Here is a 25,975-nt window from a genome sequence, read left to right as displayed (position 1 = left end):
GTGGCACGGCGTTGGCAGTGACAGCTAGAGGAGCCGCCACATCAGCCCCCCTTTGAGCGGAGGGGTCAGCGACGACGTATGAAGTGTGCAGCGAAACCAAGTGTTGGCGAGTGAAGATGCTCAGAGTCACAGGCGAGCAGAGCGGCTCAGAGCCAGTGTGACGAGCGTAGTTGCTCAGAGCCAGAGAGGCGAGCGGAGAGAGAGAGAGAGAGAGAGAGAAATGGCTTGCTGCGAGGCGGCGTCATCAGGATCTTGAGGTCTTCATGGCTGTTCAATGTCGGAAGGTCACCAATGTAGAAAGTGTATGTACAAGAATGTACAATAATTATTTACATTAATTTACAAATTGCACTGAAGAAGGTAGAGAGGCAATAGAGAGTACTCTCTCCAGGCGGGTGTTATGCCTGGGGACCGAAGTCCATTGAGAGTTGGTCGGAAGTTATATATATGGAAACTGACATTATAACTCAGTCAGCGCGATGTAGGTCTTACATACTAATTGCCTTCTAGACGTAGTATCTTCTTAGTAGTTTGTGCGTTCTTAGCTTCCTAACGCCATCTGTTAGAATACTGTGGCACGGCGTTGACAGTGACAGCTAGAGGAGCCGCCACATATTTTATGAAATTGTTTAATGAAAAATACAGTAAAACTTGACTGGGGTGGGACAAAATGTTGTAACTGACTAAGATAAAAAGTATCATCAATAATATTATACCTAATAGCAAATAGAATAGCCTACTATTTATTCTAGGTATTCTATTTTGAAATACCTACCTATACTTCAGAAATATTTATAAACCGACATATAATATCTAATATACAGGGTGCTTCCATTTTTCTACAAAACATGACGATACCAGACGATACCACAGTAAATATGTGCATACATTTCCTATCAACTGTTGACATTTGCAAGTTTTTTAAGGCATATTTTTTTCATTCCATTTTCAATCTTCCTCGTTTTTAATAAGATCGTTTTTCCAATAGATACTTGGATAAAGATGAGAGTTTCAGAAAGTAAATCAACAACTAAAGGTCTGACTTGGATTTGATTTGTTGGCGAATGCGAATGTTAAATTTAGCAACCAATACCTATGGCTTTACCCATAGGTATTGGTTGCTAAATTTAACATTCGACATTTCAACAAATCAAATAAGGATTTTGGCTTCTGTTGGTAGAGGATGTAGGTATATAACTCTCCCCATCTATTGTGCATTACAATGTGTGTGTCGTCAATATAAATTTTAGGTGATCATCTATTGGCAATCGCAGCTGCATTATTACCGTTGCAAAATTACTGCAATTTCGCGATAGACTTGATATTTATTTGTTTTATCTGTGTTCAAAACTCGAAAGCTATAAATAAATAATCTAAAATGATGGATCTTTTATCTTCTAAAGACAACGTGATTTCCCCTATAGTTCGTTTTTTAGCATTAGAAAAAAGATAAACAATCTTGCCGTTTATTTTTAAGAGCCCTTCAACGTGCACACTAGCGCCACAGCTAAAAAATCGTGATTATTTAAATTTAACGAAAGATATTGAAGAAAGGGGGCCGCTACGTACTGTATTGGTATTTACGTACCTTTTGAATACATCAAACTAGTTTCTATGTTGCTGGTTTCATCGGTCTAGGAACTTAAAACAAAAACGGCCGTTTTAACTTTGGACGCATAGATTGACAAATCCAGCAACATAAAAACTAGTTTGATGTATTCAAAAGGTACTTAAATACACAATACAGTACGTAGCGGCCCTCTTTCTTCAATATCTTTCGTTAAATTTAAATAATCGCGATTATTTAGCTGTGGCGCTAGTGTGCACATTGAAGGGCTCTTAATGAAAAACACTTTTCAGAAATAAGTCATGGCAAAATGTTACAATTATGAATCATATAGGTACGATTATTTACATTCTTTTGCTTTCGTTAGTAATACATAGTTACCTACTGATTTTTAAAAGACGTTTTACAAATAAAATACACTTCAAGATTGCGTTGTCTTTTTCTAGTGTAAAAAAAAAACCGGGCAAGTGCGAGTCGGACTCGCGCACGAAGGGTTCCGTACCATAATGCAAAAAAAAACAAAACAAAAGCAAAAAAAAACGGTCACCCATCCAAGTACTGACCCCTCCCGACGTTGCTTAACTTTGGTCAAAAATCACGTTTGTTGTATGGGAGCCCCATTTAAATCTTTATTTTATTCTGTTTTTAGTATTTGTTGTTATAGCGGCAACAGAAATACATCATCTGTGAAAATTTCAACTGTCTAGCTATCACGGTTCGTGAGATACAGCCTGGTGACAGACGGACGGACGGACGGACGGACGGACAGCGAAGTCTTAGTAATAGGGTCCCGTTTTACCCTTTGGGTACGGAACCCTAAAAACAAACTATACGTTTATGCAACCAATCAGAATAGAGGCAGAAGATGAGCGTTAACAGATTACCCCATTACGTAGAATGCTCGAGCACACATGTCATCATCTCGCACCATTCAGTGAGTGTCTTGATATTTGTAACACTAATTCAGTGATTATTCAAAAGTTGTAGGAACCTTAATATTCAGACAAGTTTAGTGTAGAGATGTAGTGAATAATTTTCCATTGTATTTTCACGGAAACGTACGAACGTGTCTTGCTATTTCAGTCAGTCTCGAGACAAAAAGTACCGAGGTTGACTGAATTAGCATGACAAATACCAACGTTTCCGAGAAAATACGATAGACAACAATTATGCATTACATCTGTAGGTAGCTACTAAGAAATTTCTTTAGAGTAAAGAAGCCTTGGACCCGTGTATGTCCTTAAACTACGTCCAAAACCACCGGTGGACGGGCAGCAGCGTCCCTCAAATTCGGTGTACTCGACTGCGATCGCCAACCCGCCTGCCAAGCGTGGCGATTATGGCATCCACCCCCCATCCGGCACGTATGGAGGTCCAAAGGGGAGGCCTATGTTCAGCAGTGGACGTCTTATGGCTGTGATGATGATGATGATGATGAAAGAAGCCTAGACGGTGAATACTGGCTATAAAGCTTTAAAAAAAATGCAGCTTTGAGGTAAGTAGATCATGACGAAGCTAAAAGGGTATCTTTGCCATTCTTGCTACGGAATCCTTAAAAAGGAAGGTATTTGGAAAGGCCCATTTACATTTTACTAGTTAGTAACCACGCAAAGGGGGAGGCCTATGTTCAGCAGTGATGATGACGAACCACGCAAAGTAAAAATTACACATTTTATTAGAACCAGGAATTATTTATTTGCATAGTACTCGTACCTATAGGGATGTTATAATACATTGTTATATTTGAGTGACATTCCATTTCCAACTGCAGCTGCAATACTGTTCATTTTACTATGGAAACGCGTCGCTGTCATTGTCAATTTCCATAGAAAATGAACAGTATTGCAGCTGCAGTTGGAAATGGAATGTCACTTTTTAACAACACTTTATTTTAGTGCACATTTTATACAAATTAAACACAACTCCAAAATCAAGTGTGACAGTGACAATGTGAAAAGACAAAAAGTTAAACAAAAAATACGAATGATCGGCTGAAAAACGAAACGGTGAACATTTAAAAGTTTATTTCCAAACGGTCCTCCGGTGACAAAGGAAAAAATGGTTAAAAAACTTGGTCTTTGTGTGTTTTTATTATTGTTTTCCATTGGACGAAACGAATGTCGAGCGGAATTCGACTGTATTCCTAATGCTGGAAGACTCATTTTTAACTTCCGACTTGTTGAATTTGGAATTTTGCCCTGATATTTGCTTCGTTTCCGTTGTTCCAACTGCTTGCCGCGTGCAGTGGAGACACTCCTGACTTCGGACGAACTCGGCTCCGTTCGGCTCAGCATTGCTCCGAGCAATTATTAGGGTTGGCACCACATAACGTCCCTTTGCGTGCACGACCATAAGAATAAGATAATGACTTGAATTTTGACAAGCCTAAATAGCCGAAAGGGATAGTGCCATACATTAGAAAGGGATAGCATGATTCGTCCCTGAATCGCTGTCAAACTTCAGTTTTGTTGGAACTGTCCTTTCTTTACGGTAGTACTATTATTTATTCTGTACCGCGTGTGGATGAAATGGTCGCTTGGACTCCAAGCCGCGTGGCCAACAAGCCAGTCGCATACGCTCAGTAGCGATGGAAACGCAACTGTCACTGTCGCACTATGGAAGAGTGATAGAGAGACATAGCGTTTCGTTGTCGTAGCGATAGCGATTGTCACCTTGGCTAGGCCGGCAATATAACTAGGAGCCCTATCCAAATCAGAAACACTACCTAGCTAAGTTGAAAACCCAATTGCAACGCTTACCGCTGCTTCCATTTATCCCGCATTAACAAAATTATCTCGCATTCGAAATTACCCCAATGCACCTTAAGAACTGGGGTCATAGCCAAGATGAGAATCACTTATTGGCAAACTCCAAGCAATAAATAGCCAATAATATTTATAGGGCTGACAAAAAATGATATGAAAAGCTTTTCGACAATTATGCGCATTTAAATTGTTATAATTTTATTAATGAAAAGACGCAAGGATTTCCGCACACTGACCCGCCTGTTGCTATCTCCTTTGCACGCACATAATTAAAATAATTATATTGCTATCACGCGCGCACAGTGTCATCCGTCACCGTGGGCGGGACAGCAGTATAATTTATGCGCGTGCAATAGAGATAACAAAATGCGGGTCAGTTTACAAAAATCCTCGTGGTAAGCGTCTTTAGGTAATAATATATAATGTCATTCGTATTATAGACTAAACAGTGTTCTATGCACTCAGTGACTCATTTCAGAGAATAACTAATAGTACATACTATATATTTAATTACACAAACGGGTCTACCATTTATTTTTATAAGCTAATTTCGGGTAGTTTAGTGGTGTTTTATTAATATCTCCGTTGACATTTGTTGGGACGTCAGTCTTTCCGTGACCACAGCTGGTGCAACTCAGCTGAAACGTCGGAAATAAAGGTAAAAACAGTGAAATTATATCGCGGTAGACCCGTTTGTGTAATTAAATATGTGTACAAAACGCGAGAGTTTAAAGTGCTATAATAGTACTACCGTACAGAAAATTCACTCCTTCACAAAAGTCACATTTCTATAGGTATAACATTATACCTATACTCCCCGCCTGCAAGCAAAATTGAAACTTATATACGTATGCTAGTTTAAGGTAGGTATTTATGTTTGGGCCTCTAGTTGCCTGAAATAAAAAAAAACCGGGCAAGTGCGAGTCGGACTCACGCACGAAGGGTTCCGTACCATAATGCAAAAAAAAAACGAAAAATAAAACGGTCACCCATCCAAGTACTGACCACTCCCGACGTTGCTTAACTTTGGTCAAAAATCACGTTTGTTGTATGGGAGCCCCATTTACATCTTTATTTTATTCTGCTTTTAGTATTTGTTGTTATAGCGGCAACAGAAACACATCATCTGTGAAAATTTCAACTGTCTAGCTATCACGGTTCGTGAGATACAGCCTGGTGACAGACGGACGAATGGACGGACGGACGGACGGACGGACGGATGGACGGACGGACAGCGAAGTCTTAGTAATAGGGTCCCGTTTTACCCTTTGGGTACGGAACCCTAAAAAAAATCATTTCATTTCAAATAGCCCGCGCTCGTACACTCTTTGAGAATGTCCGAGCATAACTTTTAAAACAAAGTTCGGTTTGATGAAAAGATATAACAGCAATTAGATGTCCGTTGCTATCAATAAAACCGGAGTTTTCAACTTTGTGATCCGTTGAGCCATCTCTAAATTGGTGGTTAATAAAGATTGGAAGTATTTTATGAAATTGTTTAATGAAAAATACGGGTATTCAGTAAAACTTGACTGGGGTGGGACAAAATGTTGTAACTGACTAAGATAAAAAGTATCATCAATAATATTATACCTAATAGCAAATAGAATAGCCTACTATTTATTCTAGGTATTCTATTTTGAAATACCTACCTATACTTCAGAAATATTTATAAACCGACATATAATATCTAATATACAGGGTGCTTCCTGTAACAGGAGCAATAAATTAAACTAAAGGCTGTACTCCTCAAACTGACCAACATTTGTTCAGCAACTTTTAAAAATTATGAATCCTTTAGACTTCCTCTTTTTCATACAAAATAAATATTGCCTTCAATGTACGCTGACATCAGTGTGTTTGACGTTACTTGTCACGCTTTTAACATAACAAAATTTGCAATACATTGCGTCTTAGAATAAACTTTAAAGTGTAATAAAAATCAAACCATGAGTTATTTCCAAAAGTTGCTGAACAAATGTTGGTCAGTTTGAGGAGTACAGCCTACAGTTTAATTTATTGCTCCTGTTACAGAAAACACGCTGTATTTTTGATAATTACCACTTTATCATGTATGACGGTACGGATTATTGGTACGGTCGCCATCAGATATGCGTCAGTCAAGGTGCTTGAAAATATCTAAACATGCACTTTTAGCGTCTTCATATACAGGCTAATAAGGCTAAGCCATGTGTTGTGGATACTCAGATAACAATTTATAATTATATAAAAACCGGCCAAGTGCGAGTAGGACTCGCGTTTCTAGGGTTCCGTACATAAGTCCGACTCACGCTTGACTGCACATTTCTAATAGTTTTCCTGTCATCTATAGATAAACTATTTTGAGTATTTATTTCAAAATTTTAGACCCATTAGTTTCGGAGATAAAGGGGCGGGAATGGTCATTTTTGGCTTTTTTCTTAAATAACTTCGAACCTATGTATTTTAAAATTATAAAAAAAATATGTCCATATTTGAGTCACTAATTTACATATGTGTACCAAATTTCAACTTAATTGGTCTAGTAGTTTCCGAGAAAATAGGCTGGGACAGACAGACAGACGCACGAGTGATCCTATAAGGGTTCCGTTTTTTCCTTTTGAGGTACGGAACCCTAAAAATGCCCATGAATGACTCATGAATATGCCTGTGCTCATCTCAAAGCTCGTTAGTATGAAAAAATTATATAAAATTTCTATAACCTAAGCATATAAGAATAACAATAAGAATAAGAAATGTTTATTAGCACAAATAATAACTAATAACACAAAACTAAAATTCAATTACATAAATATTTGTGCCAAAAGGCCCTCACTCAGCTTCTTGTCACGTTGTGTATCCTAGGAGGAATAAGAGGAACAGCTGCTAATTTTAGAAATGGCAATATTAAATGATCTGTGGCAATAACCATGAAATAAAGTCGCTTTTATGTCAAAAATTGTCATTATTGTCTGCGCGTCTTTTCCTCTCTTTATTACAAACACTCAAATATTGCCTTAAAACTTCATTAGAATCACGAAATTAAATGAAATCTCATGGCAAATTCCAATCTTCTGTATTCATTTATAATAGAATATCATCGGGCATGCTTGACCTTAATTAGTGAGTTCCTTACAATGTTCATAATTGTATATTTATTTCCTTTTTATTCATCATTCTTCTTAGGCTAGGGTTTTTATAATATGAATATGAAAGTAAAATATAAAAACACTTAAAAAATAATAAAAAATACATATAAACACATTATAAAAAACCTAACATAGGGTGCCGCCGGCAGCGGGGCAGGGCCCAAGCTGCCGGTGGTCAGGGCCGCAGAGTGAGGAATCGACGTACTATACGCGCCGTGTCCAAAATTACCGGATTTACATTGTCCAAATGTCCATAATTGTATATTTATCATTACGATGTAAGCCTAGTGATGCTCAAAATATCACATCGCTTATATCGTTTAGTTGTAATCAAGGAGCAATTAATTAATTAATATTTGCTTTTTTAACCAAAATTGGTGTGTTTATATATTTATGAGTTGCTCACATAATCTCTTGCGTTGTCACATAAGCTGTTGTGTTGGTTCTGTTTATCATTTATTATTTTATTTAGTTATTTATTATAGAGTCTGGCTACTGAAATTTTACCTAAATTATTGGCGGGAAATTCAAAAAATCTTGGGCTGGTCACACTTTGTGTAGTAGGAATTATAGTTTTGATACTAGACAATATCTTTGATATTCTGTGCACAAATAAGGTACCTAAGGAAATAAGCTAAATAAACGTTTAAGTGCACTCAAAGTCAGCTCACATAATTTCTACCACTATTTAAAGTACAGTCAACGACAAACACACATGTTTACGTTCCAATATTTAGATTTTATAGATATTTTTCAGAACTTTTAATTTATCCGTTTCTTTATACACTTGTCCTATTTATGAGATTCAGGCATTAATAAATTCACGTACTTAATCAAAGTAATCGGCAAATGTTAGAACTAGTACTTAAAGTATCAAAATATTTATAGAGCACCAACCTCGTATTTTGTTTACATTTGGTTAGAAGTTGTAAACATTGCACTTTTTCATTATACAACGCTACACGTCGACTTCGCACATTGTCGTAATTATTTACGAGCTTAAATAATAGTTTGTGAACCTCACTCAGCATAGAAATTATTAATATTATTTAAAATAAACCCCATAAAAACCGCAAACAATTTGAATGAATGACATAAATCGACAACTGACTTTTAGCTTTTTTTCAAATCATAGACAATTGGTGATACAACAACGAAATATCTGTCAACAATTTTTGGCTAGCCAGACTCTACTAGAAGTTACAACTTTTTTGCTACATACAATTCTCCACAAAACTAACATTTAGTTTGACTGTGGAGTCTCAGTATGCTATAATACTATACTTAATTAAATTTAAAAATTAGAATAGGTTTACATTAAATTTACATTGAAGCCTAAAATATAATATTTATTGCATATTCCCAAAATGTCATATCGTCTAAACCTCCATTCAAAGAGGCTTATCGAATTCATCAACCAAATCTACTCGGAGTAATTAACAATGGAGCCGCCATTAACAGGAGTTCCCCTCTGTCGAAAATAGGCGGCCAATGGTCAACCTCATGTCAACCATATGTATGGACTGACGTTTATCTGACATGACGTACCTATACATTTGATGTGCCCCTCCCCCGCAAAAAACGGCAGACTATTTTGTACGGAAAATTTTAAACATGGCGTCTCCATTGGTTATATCCTCTAAGCAAATCTACGATAGATTCCAATTCTAAGTGAAGTCTAGCTTCGGCATCTGTTAGTAAAATATTGAAATTCGAGCTAAATCCGATTCGTTATCCCATTGGATTTATTTGATACAACTGTGTTTCCTAAAGGCTTTTGCACACGAAAGGTATAAGTAATCAGATATTGTGACCTTTTTTAGGGTTCCGTACCCAAAGGGTAAAACGGGACCCTATTACTAAGACTTCGCTGTCCGTCCGTCCGTCCGTCTGTCACCAGGCTGTATCTCACGAACCGTGATAGCTAGACAGTTGAAATTTTCACAGATGATGTATTTCTGTTGCCGCTATAACAACAAATACTAAAAACAGAATAAAATAAAGATTTAAGTGGGGCTCCCATACAGCAAACGTGATTTTTGACCAAAGTTAACACGTTCACTACGGCATCGGGTCGAATGTAACCGTTGTAGAACTTTCCTTCGGTGCGAGAGATAATTTGCTGTTCCGTACGCTGGTGCGGGATAGATATCTCTGGATGTAGCAAGAGTAAAAAAAGGATAGGTAGTGTTTTGACAATGTCTACTGGAATATAAGCAATATAGGTAATAAAATACGTATCGGTTACTTTCGACCCCATGCCGACCAGGGCGAAAAATTTTTTCATCTGGTACGGCCATCGGGTCGTCAAGATCCGATGCCCGATGACCCGATAGCCGTACTAGATGAAAGTCTAGTTAAGCTAGTGCAGTCCAAGTGTGTGGGTGTGACAATTAGTGAATTATCGATCATGAAGCGATCGAGAAAAACATTGTTTTTTAGTGAAAAACAAGAAAACGAACATGAAACGGTTAAAAAGAAAAAAGAGGATGTAACTGCCAGGAGGATAATTATTGGTAAGCGTAACATATCTGCCAATAATATTTACACAAGCCCATCAACCTACCACCTACCTACCATCAAATTGTTCACTAGTTGCAATATTGTCTTTAGTAGGTATCACATAAGTCTATTACCGTATTAAAATTAATATTTTTCGATATCGATGTTTTATTTCTACCCCCAACACTACAAAAATATCGACAATCTGAACAGCCAGTGCGGATACCGGGTGCAAGAGATCCGACAAATTGTTTTTTGTCCAGCAATTTCCTTTTAAAATGAATCTACCTACGAATTGAATAGTGACTAGGTTGACTATCAAAGAATATGTCATTTAAAAAATATATGCATAATTCATCGTAAAAACGTAGATAATAACAATTAATTAAGAGAATACCCAACGGTTATTATCGACCCGTTAACGCCATAGAATAAAGTCATGCATCGGATCTAACAGACCCTGTGCCGTGCCCAGGGAAAGTCTTAAAAATTCTTTGCCGTTGCGAACGTGTTAAGCAACGTCGGGCGTGGTCAGTACTTGGATGGGTGACCGTTTTCTTTTTGCATTTTTTCCGTTTTTTTTTTGTTTTATGGTACGGAACCCTTCGTGCGCGAGTCCGACTCGCACTTGCCCGGTTTTTTGTCACTTTTGTGTTATTTCTAGTCAGGATCGCGAGCCCTTTTCTTCCTTATAGGAGAAATAAAGTGTCCTAAAATTTCCATACATTTTTCAAACTTTCCTTTTTGTTACCGCCATACAAAGTATATGGGGACATGGTAAGTTGGTAACACAATAGGAAAAAAACTCTGGGACACTTTTTATCCCATCAAAATCAAAACAGCTCGTGATTTTGAGTAGAAATAACACAAAAGTGACAAAAAATAAAAGAAACACTCAGGTAAACTTACTACAAGATGTTTTATGTTATTGAAATCAAACCATCAAAACTATTACACAAAAAAATTATTTCTACGAGACTTACCTTACACCATGGCATAGGCGTCTTATAAAAATATTGAATAATGCACGATAACGTATCGATTCTACTTAGAATAGTGACCTACTTTACAATTACATACTGACATAGTTTGACGAAAAAAATCGTACAAACATAGCTTAAAGTTCGTTATTAATTCAGCAAACAGCATGGATGACTCACGTTAGACCGGGCCGTGTCCGGGCCGGAGCTTCCGGCGCATCGTTTTCTATGGAAAGCATCACTTGATCACCTGTCATGTCATAGAAAAGTAAGCGCCGGAATCTCCGGTCTGGACACGGCCCGGTCTAACGTGAGTCGTATTTTCTCACTCAAGTTTGACAGTTTATTTTCTTCGTAATCAAAATGCTATCATTACGGTTAAAGAGGTTTTATGTTTATTGATAATGTCTTGCAGCATGCCCTCCCATCTCGAAGGGCTTATAATTATTTTCAAATCGATATCATAGATGGCGCTATATGTCACGATCGACCATTACGAAATATTTATCCTACAGATTAAGTGATATTTAAGTTTCATCTGTGGTGTCATTAATTAAAAACATTATAAATTAAATACAAGCATCAATAAAAACACGAAATCAATGCATTATTTTAGAAAGTTATAAAATACAACTTTCTACAACTATATTACGATCGTCTACGACATGAGCAACAGCACGCGACAGTTATGAGGCTAGCCAAATAATATTGAATATCGTCACTAGATGGAGCCACCACGATTCCGGTATGTTCTACATCATCAAAACGGGACGAGTGTGTGCGTTCCGTTCCATCCATATATCCTGCGTTTTGTTTCTCGTAGTAAGACATGATGTGATGTTTGATTTCAAACAATTACATATAAGTTATAAATTACGAAAATGACCACAAAATGTAAAAAAGTGACCGGTGAATACAAATAATCTAAATGGGTGTTTTAAAGCCTACTTTCATCAGGCCTACCTGATGTTAAAATACAAATTAAAAACGCAAAGCGCGATGTCTTTCACTACTGCATTATCAAAACGCGTGAATACTTTGTTTGTAAACAGAATCCAAGTTTTCACTTGCTCAACTTGCTGGTTTCCGAGTCGAACGCGCACCTTAATTTTTTATTTACTAGTTTCCCTTAATCTCAAACAACGACTTGGCTTTCAAACGGACTTTTTACGGACGTTCCATATACGCGACTGGCAATTAATAGGACTCCGACAATTACTGCAATCACGACGACCTGGCTTGGATTTGGACTCTCGAAAATTCGCGACGATTTGTATACGCCGGCTGCTGGAGAACAATGCCACCCACGTGTTCCTATTACCAATGTAAGGCCATGATCGGTCAGAAGCCGATGTTCCACTTCCCAACTGGCGACAGTGCTCGATTGCAAACTTGGATTGACAATTGTGGTAAGTTTTTACTATTTTCTTAAATTTATCTTTCCTACAACCAATTCTAATTAGTTTTAGAAGTGTTTACAGTTTAGGGACGACTCACGCTAGAGCGGGCCGTGCCTGGACCTGGGCGTCCGACATGTAATTTTTTATTACGGCTGATCGGTGATCGCGTGATCCTTTCCATAATAAACGAAGCTCCGGCTCGGACACGGCCCGGTCTAACGTGAGTCATCCTTTACGCTGTATTGACAACGTACAGTACGTCAGTACATATTAGTCATTGATATAGAATATACGTACCTAAACTGATATTGTTTTAATAAAAATATATTGAGAACCGTTTCAACTGTTATCTAACCCAATATCAGTTATTTTGACAGAATATGCCCGATCTGATTACTATTCACATAGGTAGTAAAATATGATGCCACAGTGGAGGTGGAGAGTAATTTGCCCCAGATAGAACACTAGCTGTAAAAGTTCATGAAAAAATAAACTAGGGAATAAAGTTTAATGCAGTAATATTTTGTCACTAACATTTTGACCCATCCAGAATTACTTACATCATAACATAATGTAGGTATAGATAAATATTATAGGACATTTCTACACAAATTTACTAAGCCCTACACGGTAAGCTCTAAAAAGCTTGTGTTGAGGGTATGCAGACATTGATGTATAAAATATATAAATATTTAGATACATAGATGTCTAATAAATAAATAAATAAACAATAGAAAACAACCATAACTCAGGAACAAATATATGCTTTATCACAAGTAAATGCCCTTACCGGGATTTGAACCTAGTACCATCAGCTTCATAGGCAGGGTCACTACCCATTAGGCCAGACTGGGTGGCTGAATGATATTAATATATACAGGTACATATATATCTAGGTACAGTACCTAAGTAGATAGGTATATAATACTTCAGTTATTTTATGGACCACAAGTATGGAAAAATGGAAATATGTATTATAATTTATTGTGTAACAGGTAATAAATACTACAGAGATACAGAGACAAATAATGTTAGTATTGTGTATTGTTGTGTAGATGCCAATTAAAAGGTGTTCTAGTCCATTACATTTTGAAATTTTTCTTTTGTCTTGGAAAATATCAAGTAAGTAGTTGAATTATGAGCAGTTTGACTTTAAGTATGAAACATAGTTCAACACATGAATAGATGTTTAGGAAATCATGTTTTCCAAATACATACATAGTTTAACAAGCATCAAACCTTTACTGTTAAATTTAAATATTACATATTTTAAAAATAAAATTTGATGTAGCGGCTTTATGTGGATATTATGTACATTTGGCAACTAATTCCATCTATTGGCATAGGTACTTACTAGTTTTGATGAAAGTGACTTCCTACTGATTTGCCAATCCAGAAGGGAAACTAGGCTTTATTGGGATTAGTCTGATTCTCATAATGTAGTTGATTTTGTAGTAAAAAATTGTTTATGTACTTTATTTGACATGTAATATATTATGTTTTATGAATAAATCTTCTTCTTCCTCGCGTCATCCCGGCATTTCGCCACGGCTCATGAGAGCCTGGGGTCCGCTTGTCAACTAATCCCATGATTTAACGTAGGCACTAATTTTTACGAAAGCGACTGCCATCTGACCTTCCAACCCAGAGGGTAAACTAGGCCTTATTGGGATTAGTCCGGTTTCCTCACGATGTTTTCCTTCACCGAAAAGCGACTGGTAAATATCAAATGATATTTCGTACTTAAGTCAGGGGTGCGAAACTCCTGAGATCGGTCAAACTCGGCTCCGCTCGGCTCAGCATTGCTCCGAGCAATTATTAGGGTTGGCACCACTTGACTACCTTCTGCGTGCACGACAGATAACACACAGATAAGATAATCACTTGAATTTTGACAACCCTAAATAGCCGAAAGGGATAGTGTCATATATTAGAAAGGGATAGCATGATTCGACCCTGAACCGCTGTCAAACTTCGGTTTTGTAGGAAGTTTCCTTTCTGTATGGTAGTACTATTATTTATTCTGTGCTTAAGTTCCGAAAAACTCATTGGTACGAGCCGGGGTTTGAACCCGCGACCTCCAGATTGCAAGTCGCACGCTCTCACCGCTAGGCCACCAGCGCTTATGAATAAATATACGATTATAATATGAGTCCTTCAACGAAGAGCCACTTACATAGATTCCAAAAAACTCATTGGTACAAGGTGGTACAAGCCGGCACAGATCATATAATACTAGTTTGTTTGAACCTGCAATCTTCGGTTTGAAAATTGCACACTCTTACTTACCGCTTGGGTACCAGCAGTTATGTGCAAATAACTAATATAATATAGGCATATTATATTTTTATTGGTTTATATTAATATTGACATATACCAGTTAAAAAAAAATCTTGTAATTTAATAACTCCTATCTCTGTTGCTATTTGACACAAGGTTTGCCTAGCATAAGTAGTAAAATCTTTAATACAAGCTTTTATTTAGTTTCAACTGTCCCATTGCTGTCTGTGTAGTGTAAAGAGACGTCTGTAATCAAATCTTGCAAGTTAGGCCCACTTCCCGGTTACCAATGATGCTGAAAATTTGCATACATATGTAAGATGGATGACAATGTAAATAATATTATGATACTATCGAGCTGATCTGATGATGGAGACAGGAGTTGGCTAATGGAACTCTGTGTTATAACAATGCAACCTAATTGTGTTTGGAGTTGTTAGAATTGTCTCGATGAATATTAATTGTCTGTGGAAATAAACTGTACCTGGAGTTGATGATAAAAGTTTCTATCAAATATATGTATTTTTTTAAATATCTTAATTGTGTGATAGATAAAGTTCAAATAAATAACATAGGTTGTTCAATATCACCATTACCAAAAAAATAACAGTTATTCTAAATCAATATTAAATATGATGTAAGAATAAAATATACAGGGTGGCTAAAAAATAACTGCATTCCTGTTGCCAGTGAGGTTTTGGGATTATACTGAGCAACTTTCACTGTGGGACCAACCCCGAAATCGCGAAAAAAATTTGGCTGTTTCATACATTTTGGTTGGTCCATTTACCATGAGAGGGTACATTTTTTGATTTAGGCGGATTAATGTCACTTTCTTAGGAGGTCACTTTCGAGTTAGGTCACGTTCTGAGAACGTCACTTTTTTAGGACGCCACATGCTGATAAGGGGTCATCCATTAATTACGTCACACGAATTTCTAGGTTTTTTTACCCCCCCCCCCCCTTGTCACATTTGGCCAACCCCTCCCCCCTAGTGTGACGTCACATTTTTTCTACGAAATCACCAAATCGAATTAAGTAAGTTCCTAAGTATTATTAATATTTTATCAAAATATTTTTGACGATATAAATATTAGTAATTTTATAACCCAAAACTGCTTAGGGGTCATCCATTAATTACATCACACGTTTAGGGGGAGGGAGGGGGTAAAGAAAATGTGACATATTGTGACATGGGGAGGGGGGAGACACAAACTTTGTGACGTCACTTTAACTTCATCAGTAACCGAACATTTATTGAAATTATTTTATTCGCTGTATACTATTTTCGCGTGTCTATTTTCCGCAAAACGGAGTCCATTCGACCTGACTCCTTCTTTCCGGGGTGCATCTGTACCTATTGCCGACAGCCTGGAATTCCTCGGCATGGAGCTGAGTTCAGTCCTCAGCTTCGGCAGCTTCATTGAGTCTAAAGCACAAACTGCGGCCAGAAAGCTGGGCGTCCTAAATAAGGTGAAGCGATACTTCACACCTGGACAGCTTCTAACACTTTACAAAGCTCAAGTCCGGTCGTGTATGGAGTATTGCAGCCACCTGTGGGATGGCTCAGCTAAATACCAACTCGCCGCTTTGGACTCACTGGAGCGCAGAGCCAGGAGGATGATTGGCGACAAGAAGCTAACGGCTAAGCTTCAGTCTTTGGCCCATCGGCGGAAAGTCGCCAGCCTGTCGGTATTCTACAGGCTGCACTTCGGGGAGTGTGCCCAAGAGCTACACGAGCTTATTCCACCGTCCCCATTCTACCATCGGACTTTTAGACGCACGGCCGGTTTCCATCCTTACATGGTTGATATTCCACCAATTCGCACGAAGCGCTTTGCTTCTACTTTCCTTATGCGCACTGCCAAGGAATGGAATTCCCTGCCGGCGTCTATATTTCCGTGTTCTTATAACCCGGCAACCTTCAAATCAAGAGTGAACAGGCACCTTCTGGGCGAGCTCGCTCCATCGTAGGCCACGTCTACGCCTCGGCTAGTCTGTGGCTATGAGTAAGCCCATTCATAAAAAAAAAAAAACATTTAAATAACAAGTTTTTAAAACGATCATCGTTTTTATTCGTTTAATTATCTTTCCTAAGCAGTTTTGGGTTATAAAATTACTAATATTTTATATCGTCAAAAATATATTGATAAAATATTAATAATACTTAGGTACTTACTTAATTCGATTTGGCGATTTCGTAGAAAAAATGTTACGTCACACTAGGGTGGAGGGGTTTGCCAAATGTGACCAAGTGTGACAAGGAGGGGGGGAGGGGTCAAAAAACCTAGAAATTCGTGTGACGTAATTAATGGATGACCCCTTAGGAAAGAAAATTAAAAGAATAAAAACGATTATCGTTTTAAAAACTTGTTATTTAAATGTACAGCGAATAAAATAATTTAAAAAAAAATTTCGGTTACTGATGAAGTTAAAGTGACGTCACAAAGTTTGTGTCTCCCCCCTCCCCCATGTCACAATATGTCACATTTTCTTGACCCCCTCCCTCCCCCTAAACGTGTGACGTAATTAATGGATGACCCCTAACGCCTCTTTCTGAGGACGTCAATTTCTGAGTACGTCACTTTCTTCCTACTAAGATTTAAGCGTATGTAAAATGAAAATTAAAAAATGTTTGCTGTGTTAAACAGTACAATTTGAATACAATTACACTTGAGTCCTCCTTGTAAGTATATGTATACCTACCTGTATCAGGAGAACCCGCTCTGTATTAATGTATGTATGTACGTATGTATACCTGCACGAACAGTGGAATTACCAGCAATCAGCTGTACGGCATACGGTTGTTTTTATGTATGACATATACCTTGGATCAGGATGTTTATTTTCAGTGGTTAATTGAAGGGAAATACGGATCTATTAGACGATAACGGGAAAATGTCTTAAGCATTCTTAAGGTACCGTTTGGACTTAGAGATGTCACTAATATTCGGCAACTATTCGGTATTCGGCCTATTCGGCCACTTTGCCGAATATTCAGTATTCGGCCGAGTACGGAATATCTGTTGCACCTACCTAAAAAGAAAAAATATAACCAAAAACGAAGTATATTTAATATTAAAAATGTAGGTACCTACTTTTGGAAAGTAACTAAATATAAAGGCACGTTTTTGAGCATTTGTTGATTACAAAATATGTTATTTTTATCATGGGTCTAATTTGTTTTGATTCTTAACTACATTCATTAATTCTGTTAGATATAAAAATATATCTAAGCAAACGTTGTGCTTTGTTGGAGAACAGTTTTCATAATAATTGTGACTCAAAATGTTCGCTTGTCATGCCGAATATTCGGCGGCCGAGAGTGGAGCCGAATATTCGGTATTCGGCCAAATTCTCTATTCGGGGCATCTCTAGTTTGGACACAAACTGCACCAGCTGCCACAAATGTCAAAAATCCGTGTAGCAACATCGATATGTCACCCTGTATGTCATACATAAAAGTGGCCTTATGCCTTACTACAGCTAACATGATTATTTATTGTTCGTGCTTAAATCTTACTACGAAAAAAAGTGACGTAGGTACTCAAAAAGTGACGTCCTCAGAAAGTGGTGTTCTCAGAAAGTGACGTGCTCAGAATATGACGACCTCAGAAAGTGACTAACTCAGAATGTGACGTCCTAAGCAAGTGACGATTTCAGAAAGTGACCTAACTCGAAAGTGACCTCCTAAGAAAGTGGTATACTCCGTCACACCTCGGACACTGGCGAACAAATGTATGAAACAAACGCGTTCCTACGCACACAGCCTAAGCTCGTGTAGGTGAACGCGTACCATGCTTGTGTGAGTGAGATAGACGTGCTAGGGTTCTCGCCATTTTGTTCTCAAGTTCGATGACCTCAATGACTCAAAACTCATTGCGCGAATTATGAAAAAATAAGAATCGTATTATGCTGTAAGGTGGGTATCTAAGCTCGATATATACAATAGTTAGGTACCTATTTTGAATCAATATAAATAAACGAAGTACCTAAGAAAATTTTTGTAAGGAAATTCAGGCCACCAAAATATTACGTAAGTTGAAAACATGATTTTTTGTTCATATTGTGTTGTTTTCAGTGTGATCTGATAGGTTTTGTAAATATTTATTTAATATTTGAATATTTTACGTGGCCTCCGCTCTGCGCACCGCGTCGTCGCTCGTCGCATCCTTGCCAGCCGGTAACGGCTCGGCCACGACATCGAGCGACTTGCGACGGCGGGAGCGATTACGATAACCATAGGTTGGAGCGAAAGGTCCGATCGCTGTGTCACGCTCCAACCTATGGTTATCGCTCCCGCCGTCGCAAGTCGCTCGATGTCGTGGCCGAGCCGTAACTGTGAGGTAATCGAGAGCGGGTGGGCGGCACTTTCAACGGGAGGCAGGGAGTGTCCATACTGTACGTTAGTACTCTTTATTATACTGTGACTCCGTATAAATCGAATGCAGTTATTTTTAGCCACCGTGTATATGCCGACGGCAGATCGTAAAATCGGGCATATCGAGATATTCCTAGGCAGATCATGAAAGGCCGCCATTTCGTGATCTGCCTAATAGCGAACACTAAGCCATATCATGCAAACCTCAAGGAGTGATATTCCTAGGCAAATTATGAAACGCCAGCACGAATCCGTAAAATAATTACAATACAAGTGCGAAAAGTAGATAACTTGCAACGTGTGGTGATACACTAAATCAACGAGTTTGCGAAAGTATTTAATTATTTAAAAATAATAAGTCCATTCACAAAATACGCTTGCTCGCATTTCGATATTATGGCGCGCTACGTGCGTCTGTGTGCGGACACACACTACAATCAGGTACATAAACTGATCATCGCCTGTGGCGCAGACATAGCGTGCCATCCTCTTCGAACAGTATAGGAGGTGCGGATAGTGCAAAAGGGATAGCATTCACAGTCTGTAGCGCCACGCCGTGACATCACAGTAGCGCAACGGATCAAACATTATTGATACTTGCGTCAGAACACCAACATTACTTCGCGTATAGGGTATTACAAAATTAATCTTATTATTAGAAATGCAACGGATAGTTGTTTGGCCGGATACCGGATACTGGATATTCGGCCTGACCATCGGCGGAATATTCGGTATCTGGCCGTCGAATATTCGGCCGGCGGAACTATACCTACATTTCGGTTTCTCAGGTGCGTTTTGTGCAGATTTTGACCTGTTTCGTAGTGAACGTTCGCGCGGACTCATTTCTATGTTCGAAATGAGTGCGCGTGCAAGTGAGTGGAATGATTAAATTGTTTTAAAATAATAAACGAGTACGATTATGACATTTATGACCGTGACTGTTTCTTATACCAATTTTGTTCACTCCGAAATCAAGCAATGTTACTTTCCGGTATCCGACCGGATAGTAGGCCACTATCCGGTATCAGGCCGGATATTAAAATAATGGCCGGGTAGGCCGGATACCGAATAGTAACCGAATATCCGGTGCATCTCTACTTATTATTTTATTTGTTTTGTAAAATAAGTGGGTACCAATGTAAAATAAAAAAAATGTTAACTGTTTAAATTTTTATATCTCTGATTGCCATGGATCGTGATTTTCTGGGATCAATTATTTCCAAAAGGACGCAATCGTGGTAAAAACGGGATAATTTTGGTAGCATTTTCTGCTCCCAGAAATCATCATCTTTTGGTATTCTGACAACTTTCATTGTAAATTCAGGACCAGTCCATATTGCAAATATACAAACACGTTTGTCTGCAATATGAAGCTGACCCTGAATTTGATAATACCAATCATGATTGATATCCATGACATATTTTCCGGCATTGTTTCGTTTGAAACATTTGATTTTTTTTGTCGCAATCGCTTCGTCTGGGTCGACACCAAATGCGGAAAATGGGCATTTAATTTCTACTAGCCCCTCTTGGCAGATGCCGTCTGGAGAAGCCCCCAAAAAACAATATTGTTCGTGAATAAACAACCCACACTTTTGTATATTGATATTCTCTTGTGTACCTAGTTGTTCCAGAGCCTTGGCTTCATTTTCTTTCCCATGTCTTATAGATGGAACATGGCTTAAATCATAGCTGTATAGAATAGATTTCACCAAGGGCGCCGAGTTCAAATTAGGACGCCTCTTACAGATTTTACCAAACAGTGATGCTGTCAGAATGCACCGGCGAAGTTCAAGCCATAATGCACTTTCTGCTTGTAAAATGGTGCTGCGTTCTATTTCGAACCGCTTTAAAGCCTGCTTTTTAAGGTGATCTAAAAACAGGTCTTTGGCATGGTCAAAATCTTTTTTGTTCATGTCAGGACGCTGACATTCTTGGCCGTATTGCCCGTCAGTTTGGCTGAAAAGTATTCTTTTCCTGTATCGTTTTGGTTTTTCCGTACGCAACTCATTTACAGCGTGTCGCTTACGCTCTAGCCTTTTTAAAGTTACCCCAGGGCTCTTGCTCAACAGAGTTTTGTAAAGGGTGCACTGAGCTTTGCCGGTATTAAAGGCTACAACCGCGGCATAGCAGCGTGCTTTGTATGAGTCCTTTAAGGAAAAATTTACTCTTTTGCCTCCCACTACTTTTGCGACCATGCTATTAAATTGTTCGGCTCGGTTATTAGTGAAATTATACAACAGACTTCTGGAGTTAAGAGCCAGCTGTGACGCATTTTTTCTTAATTTCGTCATTAACGTTGGTACGAGTGGAACTAAATTTTGTTCTGCTTTTCTTTCTTGGGTGCAGTAGTAGTCTTCACACTCTGCGTGATCTCCAAAGATGTGGTAAATACTGTTAATTATATCTTTTTGTAAATTTTTAATCTTGGTCTCGTTGGAGTTATTTTCTTCATTTCTATACTTGCTTGCTGAGCGGATAGCTGTACGAAGTCTAGTTATGCGATCCGAAGTTAAAAGTTTGCGTTCTTTTAAAGGAATCGTTGTATCTTTCGGCAGTTGCATATTTTTTCCGTTATAGTTACGTAACAGGTGGTTGGTGCACTCTATTTTTTGTATAAAAACATTTGGATATGGCCTACTATCAACAATGTTCTTGTATGTGCTGGAATCACCATCGGCTATTAATGTTTTGTATATAAGGTTCCTCTCTTCTACCGAGCACTTAAAACCTTCCACCAATATTGCTTGCTCCATGCTTGTTGCTGACCCTACATGATTTTTGGTGCAATTATGCTGACGAGGAGGAAGGTTTTTTTTTTGAGCACGAGCACATATGACGCAATACCTGTTGCGAACTCCGGTATGAAGTACTTTTCCGGTATGCTCGCCAATGATAGCAGCACAACCAGATAGAGCCGAATAGTTGGTTCTATAGGACCGTTTACTCCAACAGGCGTCTGCTTCTACAGGCACCGTTGCAATCCCGGCATCATTGACATCACCACGTGATATTGCAGCATCTCGCTCTTCTTCGGCAGCTTTTTGCATTGTTTGCTCGGCAGTTATGCGCCACATTTCTGCGACATCATCGTGAGTTGAGCTATACAGTGGGAACGCCATGGTTGGTAAATCCATTGAAGCATTTACACATACGACATTTATAAAAAAAAACTGATTTGAGTCCCGTTTGTTTCTCTCGAACTAAATTGAGATTGCTCAGCCTGCAACCGAATTTCTCACCGTGTGTCTCAATATCAGTTAACTGTTTCATAAAGAATTCAAAGTCTATTATTCTCCGTCCCTCAATAACTTTGTTTGGAATCTGAAACAATTGAATTCCACATATACATAATTCACCAACTAGCCTTCATAAACAAGCTAAACATTTAATTTTGCAATTATACAATTATTTTTGAAATGTGTAATGATCGTATAATTAATAATAATGAATATGCAATAAGATCATCACAACATAAAAAACTCAAAATAGAAAAAGAAATACAGTATTGTTTTAAAGTGAAAATATAAAATACCGTGATATTTTCAACATCCGTTTCTATTGTCAATGACATTTCCGTATCACTCATTTCTTCCTCGAATACTGTCGTTTCTTGAAGTGTTTTTTTTGTATCATCCTTAAATGTTGTTGCTGCTGTCTCGCTGGTTATCTAGAATAAGATGCGGCAAATGTACAAGGGTATCGAAAGATACTTTTTCTGTACTCATAATGTCTGCATTAATGAATTCAATCAATCAATTCTAGATAAATAGGTTCCACGCAAAAGTTAAAAAAAACAACACTTTTAACAATTGGAATGAAATATAAAACAACGTGTTCGTTTGGATTAATTTGGTGATCCTTAAACTTAAATTAATCCTGAGTATATCAATAAATTAAAGACTATATCAATAAATAAAATTCTTACCGGACTCTTCTTTGATTCTTTTCTGGGCCTTAACCGTGGAATCACTTCTTCAAGTAGTGGCATTGAGGATTTTCCGGTAGGGTTAATTGAATTAGTCTTAAGAGACGAATGTGTGGAAATGTTAAGTGTCTAAAACAAAGTTAAAGAAATCATTTAAAATTATAATAAGTACCCTTATTATTATGTTGTATTTGTGTATTTCATGTTGATGTACATGATTTTTACCTCGTCATGTTATAGATTGTTACCTACAGTAGTTGAATTGAGCTTAGAAGACGACGGCGTGGAATTGCTTTGGATCTAAAATAAAACAATAAGTAATAACAGTTATAAACCACATCGATAATAGTATAAAAATGAAAATAATGTATAGCACTTTTAATTGAACGTTTTATACCGTATCTTCAAATGCAAATGATCCCTGATTCAATTGAATATCTCCCTGGTTTTTTTTCTTTCTGTAACAAAGTTTAATCAGTTTTAGGTAAATTATATACGTTGTGATATTCATATTTACTCATAATGAAGATAGTAACTATATCCGGTATGATTGCATATTTCCATATCTTACCTTATCTTGTTCGATTCTTTTAGCTGTGAAGGATATCTTTTCTTTCTAACACAACGGTAGTGATTCTCTTTGCGACCCATGCTGGAAATGGAAATGAAAAAGAAATGTGTTGGACATATTTATCTGAGATAGAAAAAATATACACATAGTGATTTTTTTAAAAGGGGACAATATAGGGAAGTAAAACTGCCTTAGGAACTATAAGGCATTTTAATATAATGATATAAATAAAATACTTAAGTTATTCTTTAATTTCCCCATACTGTCCCTATTTAAAAAAAACACTCTGTATTACTTAAAGTTTAAACTATCAAGAAGGGTTGGTTGCGGTACATTCACATTCGATAAAATAACTTTAATATTTCAAACAGGTCTCTAATATAATCAAAAATGAAATATATGTACTTACCTATACGATCAAGGGTGGTCGGTCGCAGTATATTCACTTCTCGGAACGCTTCCCGCACTTGGCCGCGCAACGAAACCGAGCGATTCGCGCAGTCCGGACAAAATAACACAGGTCCTACCTCTACGAGTGCTCGCGCGGTACTGAAGACGCGGTCCGCGCGCATTGGAATTTATACATCATTTGAATATTTAAAAAAAAATACTGTCTTTCATAAAATCATGTACTTTTTTATTTTATCATGTTGTTAAAAGAACAAACTATAATATTGTATACAAATAATCTCAATATTATGTCAAAATTACTGCGAAATTCTCTGTTTTTACAGTACGATTTTGTCGAAAACTATGCCTATTCAAAATCTAGTTATATAGGTATCTGTGTAAATTATTGAGAAAATGAGGCCGTAGCGTACTTCAAGAACATGTTACAATATTAAAACAACTTGAAAAAATTGTGTTTTTATATATCATGTTAACATTGTAGGAGCTCAAACTTTTGTCTCCGCGCGCTTTTCAGAAAACGACTGCTAGTAATTGGGTGGTAAAAGTTAAAATATTGAGTTTAACTCAAATTTGAAGCCGCTACGTACTTCATAAGGAAATGGTCTATCAAAGATAGCTAACGCGATATAGCTAAAGATAGCCGTTTCTTCGTAGTGCAACGTCAAAAATCCGCTTTTGTTGCTTTTCCGTACAAACCGTATTGATGGCCTCTTAATTGATGAAAAACAAATAATTTTTGACAAATTTTTTTTTATAAATTTGTTAAAAATAATATACATTTCATAAATTTCAGGTAACATGACCATTGCCCACTTGTCTCGAAATGCTCTTCGACGCAAATATATCTGCATTGATCATTTCGAAAAGCGGTTCATTCAAAAGGAAGATGGTATACGTAAAAGATTGAATAAGTTAGCCGTACCTGTCCATTACAAAGCAGATCAATCGACAGAGAACTTCCCAGACTCACCAGTTGCATCAACATCAGAGGGTATGTGATTATTGTGATTACAGGTGACAATCTATTTCCAACGACAGCTGCACTACTGTTCATTTTACTATGGAAATTGACAATGACAGCGACGCGTTCAGTACCTACTGGTAGTGCAGCTGCGGTTAGAAATGGAATGTTACCATACCTATGATTATTCAGTGTCTTTGGTGATGTGAAAAAAGATACCCGAAATTTGGGAACTTCAGTGTACACGGTAGGCCCTCGGCTTACTATTTAGTAGGTACATCATTGAAAAGAACCTTGTCCCGATTTGGGCCATGGTGCGTCCATTAATGAATCGCATATTAACGGATAGGGGTTTACTAGTAAATTCATGGAAAAATAGTTTCATTGTTAATCGAAGTGGGCACTGGGCATATAATTATAGGCAACCCAACACTGGTGCCTTAATTGACGTTAATAAGTAAGTACTGGATACTGTCAAAACTTAATAAAATATGTCTCCCATTAAGTTCATGGAGGTTTTATTGGTTGTGTTAGATGCCTTGCATACCTTTGTTGCCAAATAATGTGCTGTTTGGCCTGGTAGCAACGAGATCGTACCGTGTACCAAAAAGGAGGAGAGAGGGGAAACGGTCGGGTGCCCAGGTCCAATCTGTGCTATATTTCTTCATGCTCTTAGCAACTAGGTCAAGTTATATATCGGTTTTGTATAATTTAGGGACAAGGAATTCATTTTTAAATTAATTGTTTTACCTTTTCATACAAATAAACTGATTTTTGCACAATAAATGAAAACTTTATGTATTTTTTAGCTCATATAAGTATTCCTCATTCTAAAAAGTATCACTTGAAGATAGGCACTCATATATTTCCATTTAAATTGAATTATGGCCAAAGTCAGACATTAAAAATGTTTAAAGAAAAACTTAATCCCATTGATTTGACCCATTTCCACAGTTATATTTCATGAATAACTATCGCGGTTCGTTACAATATTATGTACCTACCTATTTTCTTTTTCTAGGTCAAGAACCGACAGAATTTAAAGTATTAACACCAAAAAAAGTTTACCCTGGTGTTAAAAAACGTGAAGAAAATGAGGAG

At 37.5% G+C, this 25,975-nt stretch overlaps 2 protein-coding genes across 4 annotated transcripts in view; both read right to left on the bottom strand.

Annotated features, from left to right (window-relative positions):
- LOC134675189 (dopamine receptor 1) overlaps window positions 1-25,975 on the bottom strand; it is a 195,026-nt gene that overhangs the window by 123,097 nt on the left and 45,954 nt on the right. The window lies entirely within an intron of this gene.
- On the bottom strand, window positions 20,159-24,622 carry LOC134675024 (uncharacterized). Of its 3 annotated transcripts, none has more exons than XM_063533173.1 (6): window positions 23,503-24,622; window positions 23,329-23,389; window positions 23,157-23,231; window positions 22,932-23,060; window positions 22,539-22,673; window positions 20,159-22,327 (listed from the first exon to the last, which is right to left on the bottom strand). In XM_063533173.1, exon 6 carries the CDS (start codon window positions 22,138-22,140, stop codon window positions 20,167-20,169), a length of 1,974 nt encoding a protein of 657 aa, XP_063389243.1. In that variant the 5' UTR covers window positions 22,141-22,327; window positions 22,539-22,673; window positions 22,932-23,060; window positions 23,157-23,231; window positions 23,329-23,389; window positions 23,503-24,622; the 3' UTR covers window positions 20,159-20,166. The 3 variants fall into 3 exon arrangements, with proteins under 3 accessions (XP_063389243.1, XP_063389245.1, XP_063389242.1); XM_063533175.1 differs by having other exon boundaries at window positions 22,932-23,231; window positions 23,503-23,583; window positions 23,912-24,622; XM_063533172.1 differs by having other exon boundaries at window positions 22,932-23,231.

This window comes from Cydia fagiglandana, chromosome 21, assembly GCF_963556715.1.
Source record: "Cydia fagiglandana chromosome 21, ilCydFagi1.1, whole genome shotgun sequence".
NCBI classification, from domain to species: domain Eukaryota; kingdom Metazoa; phylum Arthropoda; class Insecta; order Lepidoptera; family Tortricidae; genus Cydia; species Cydia fagiglandana.
This window is presented reverse-complemented; position numbering and strand designations above follow the sequence as displayed.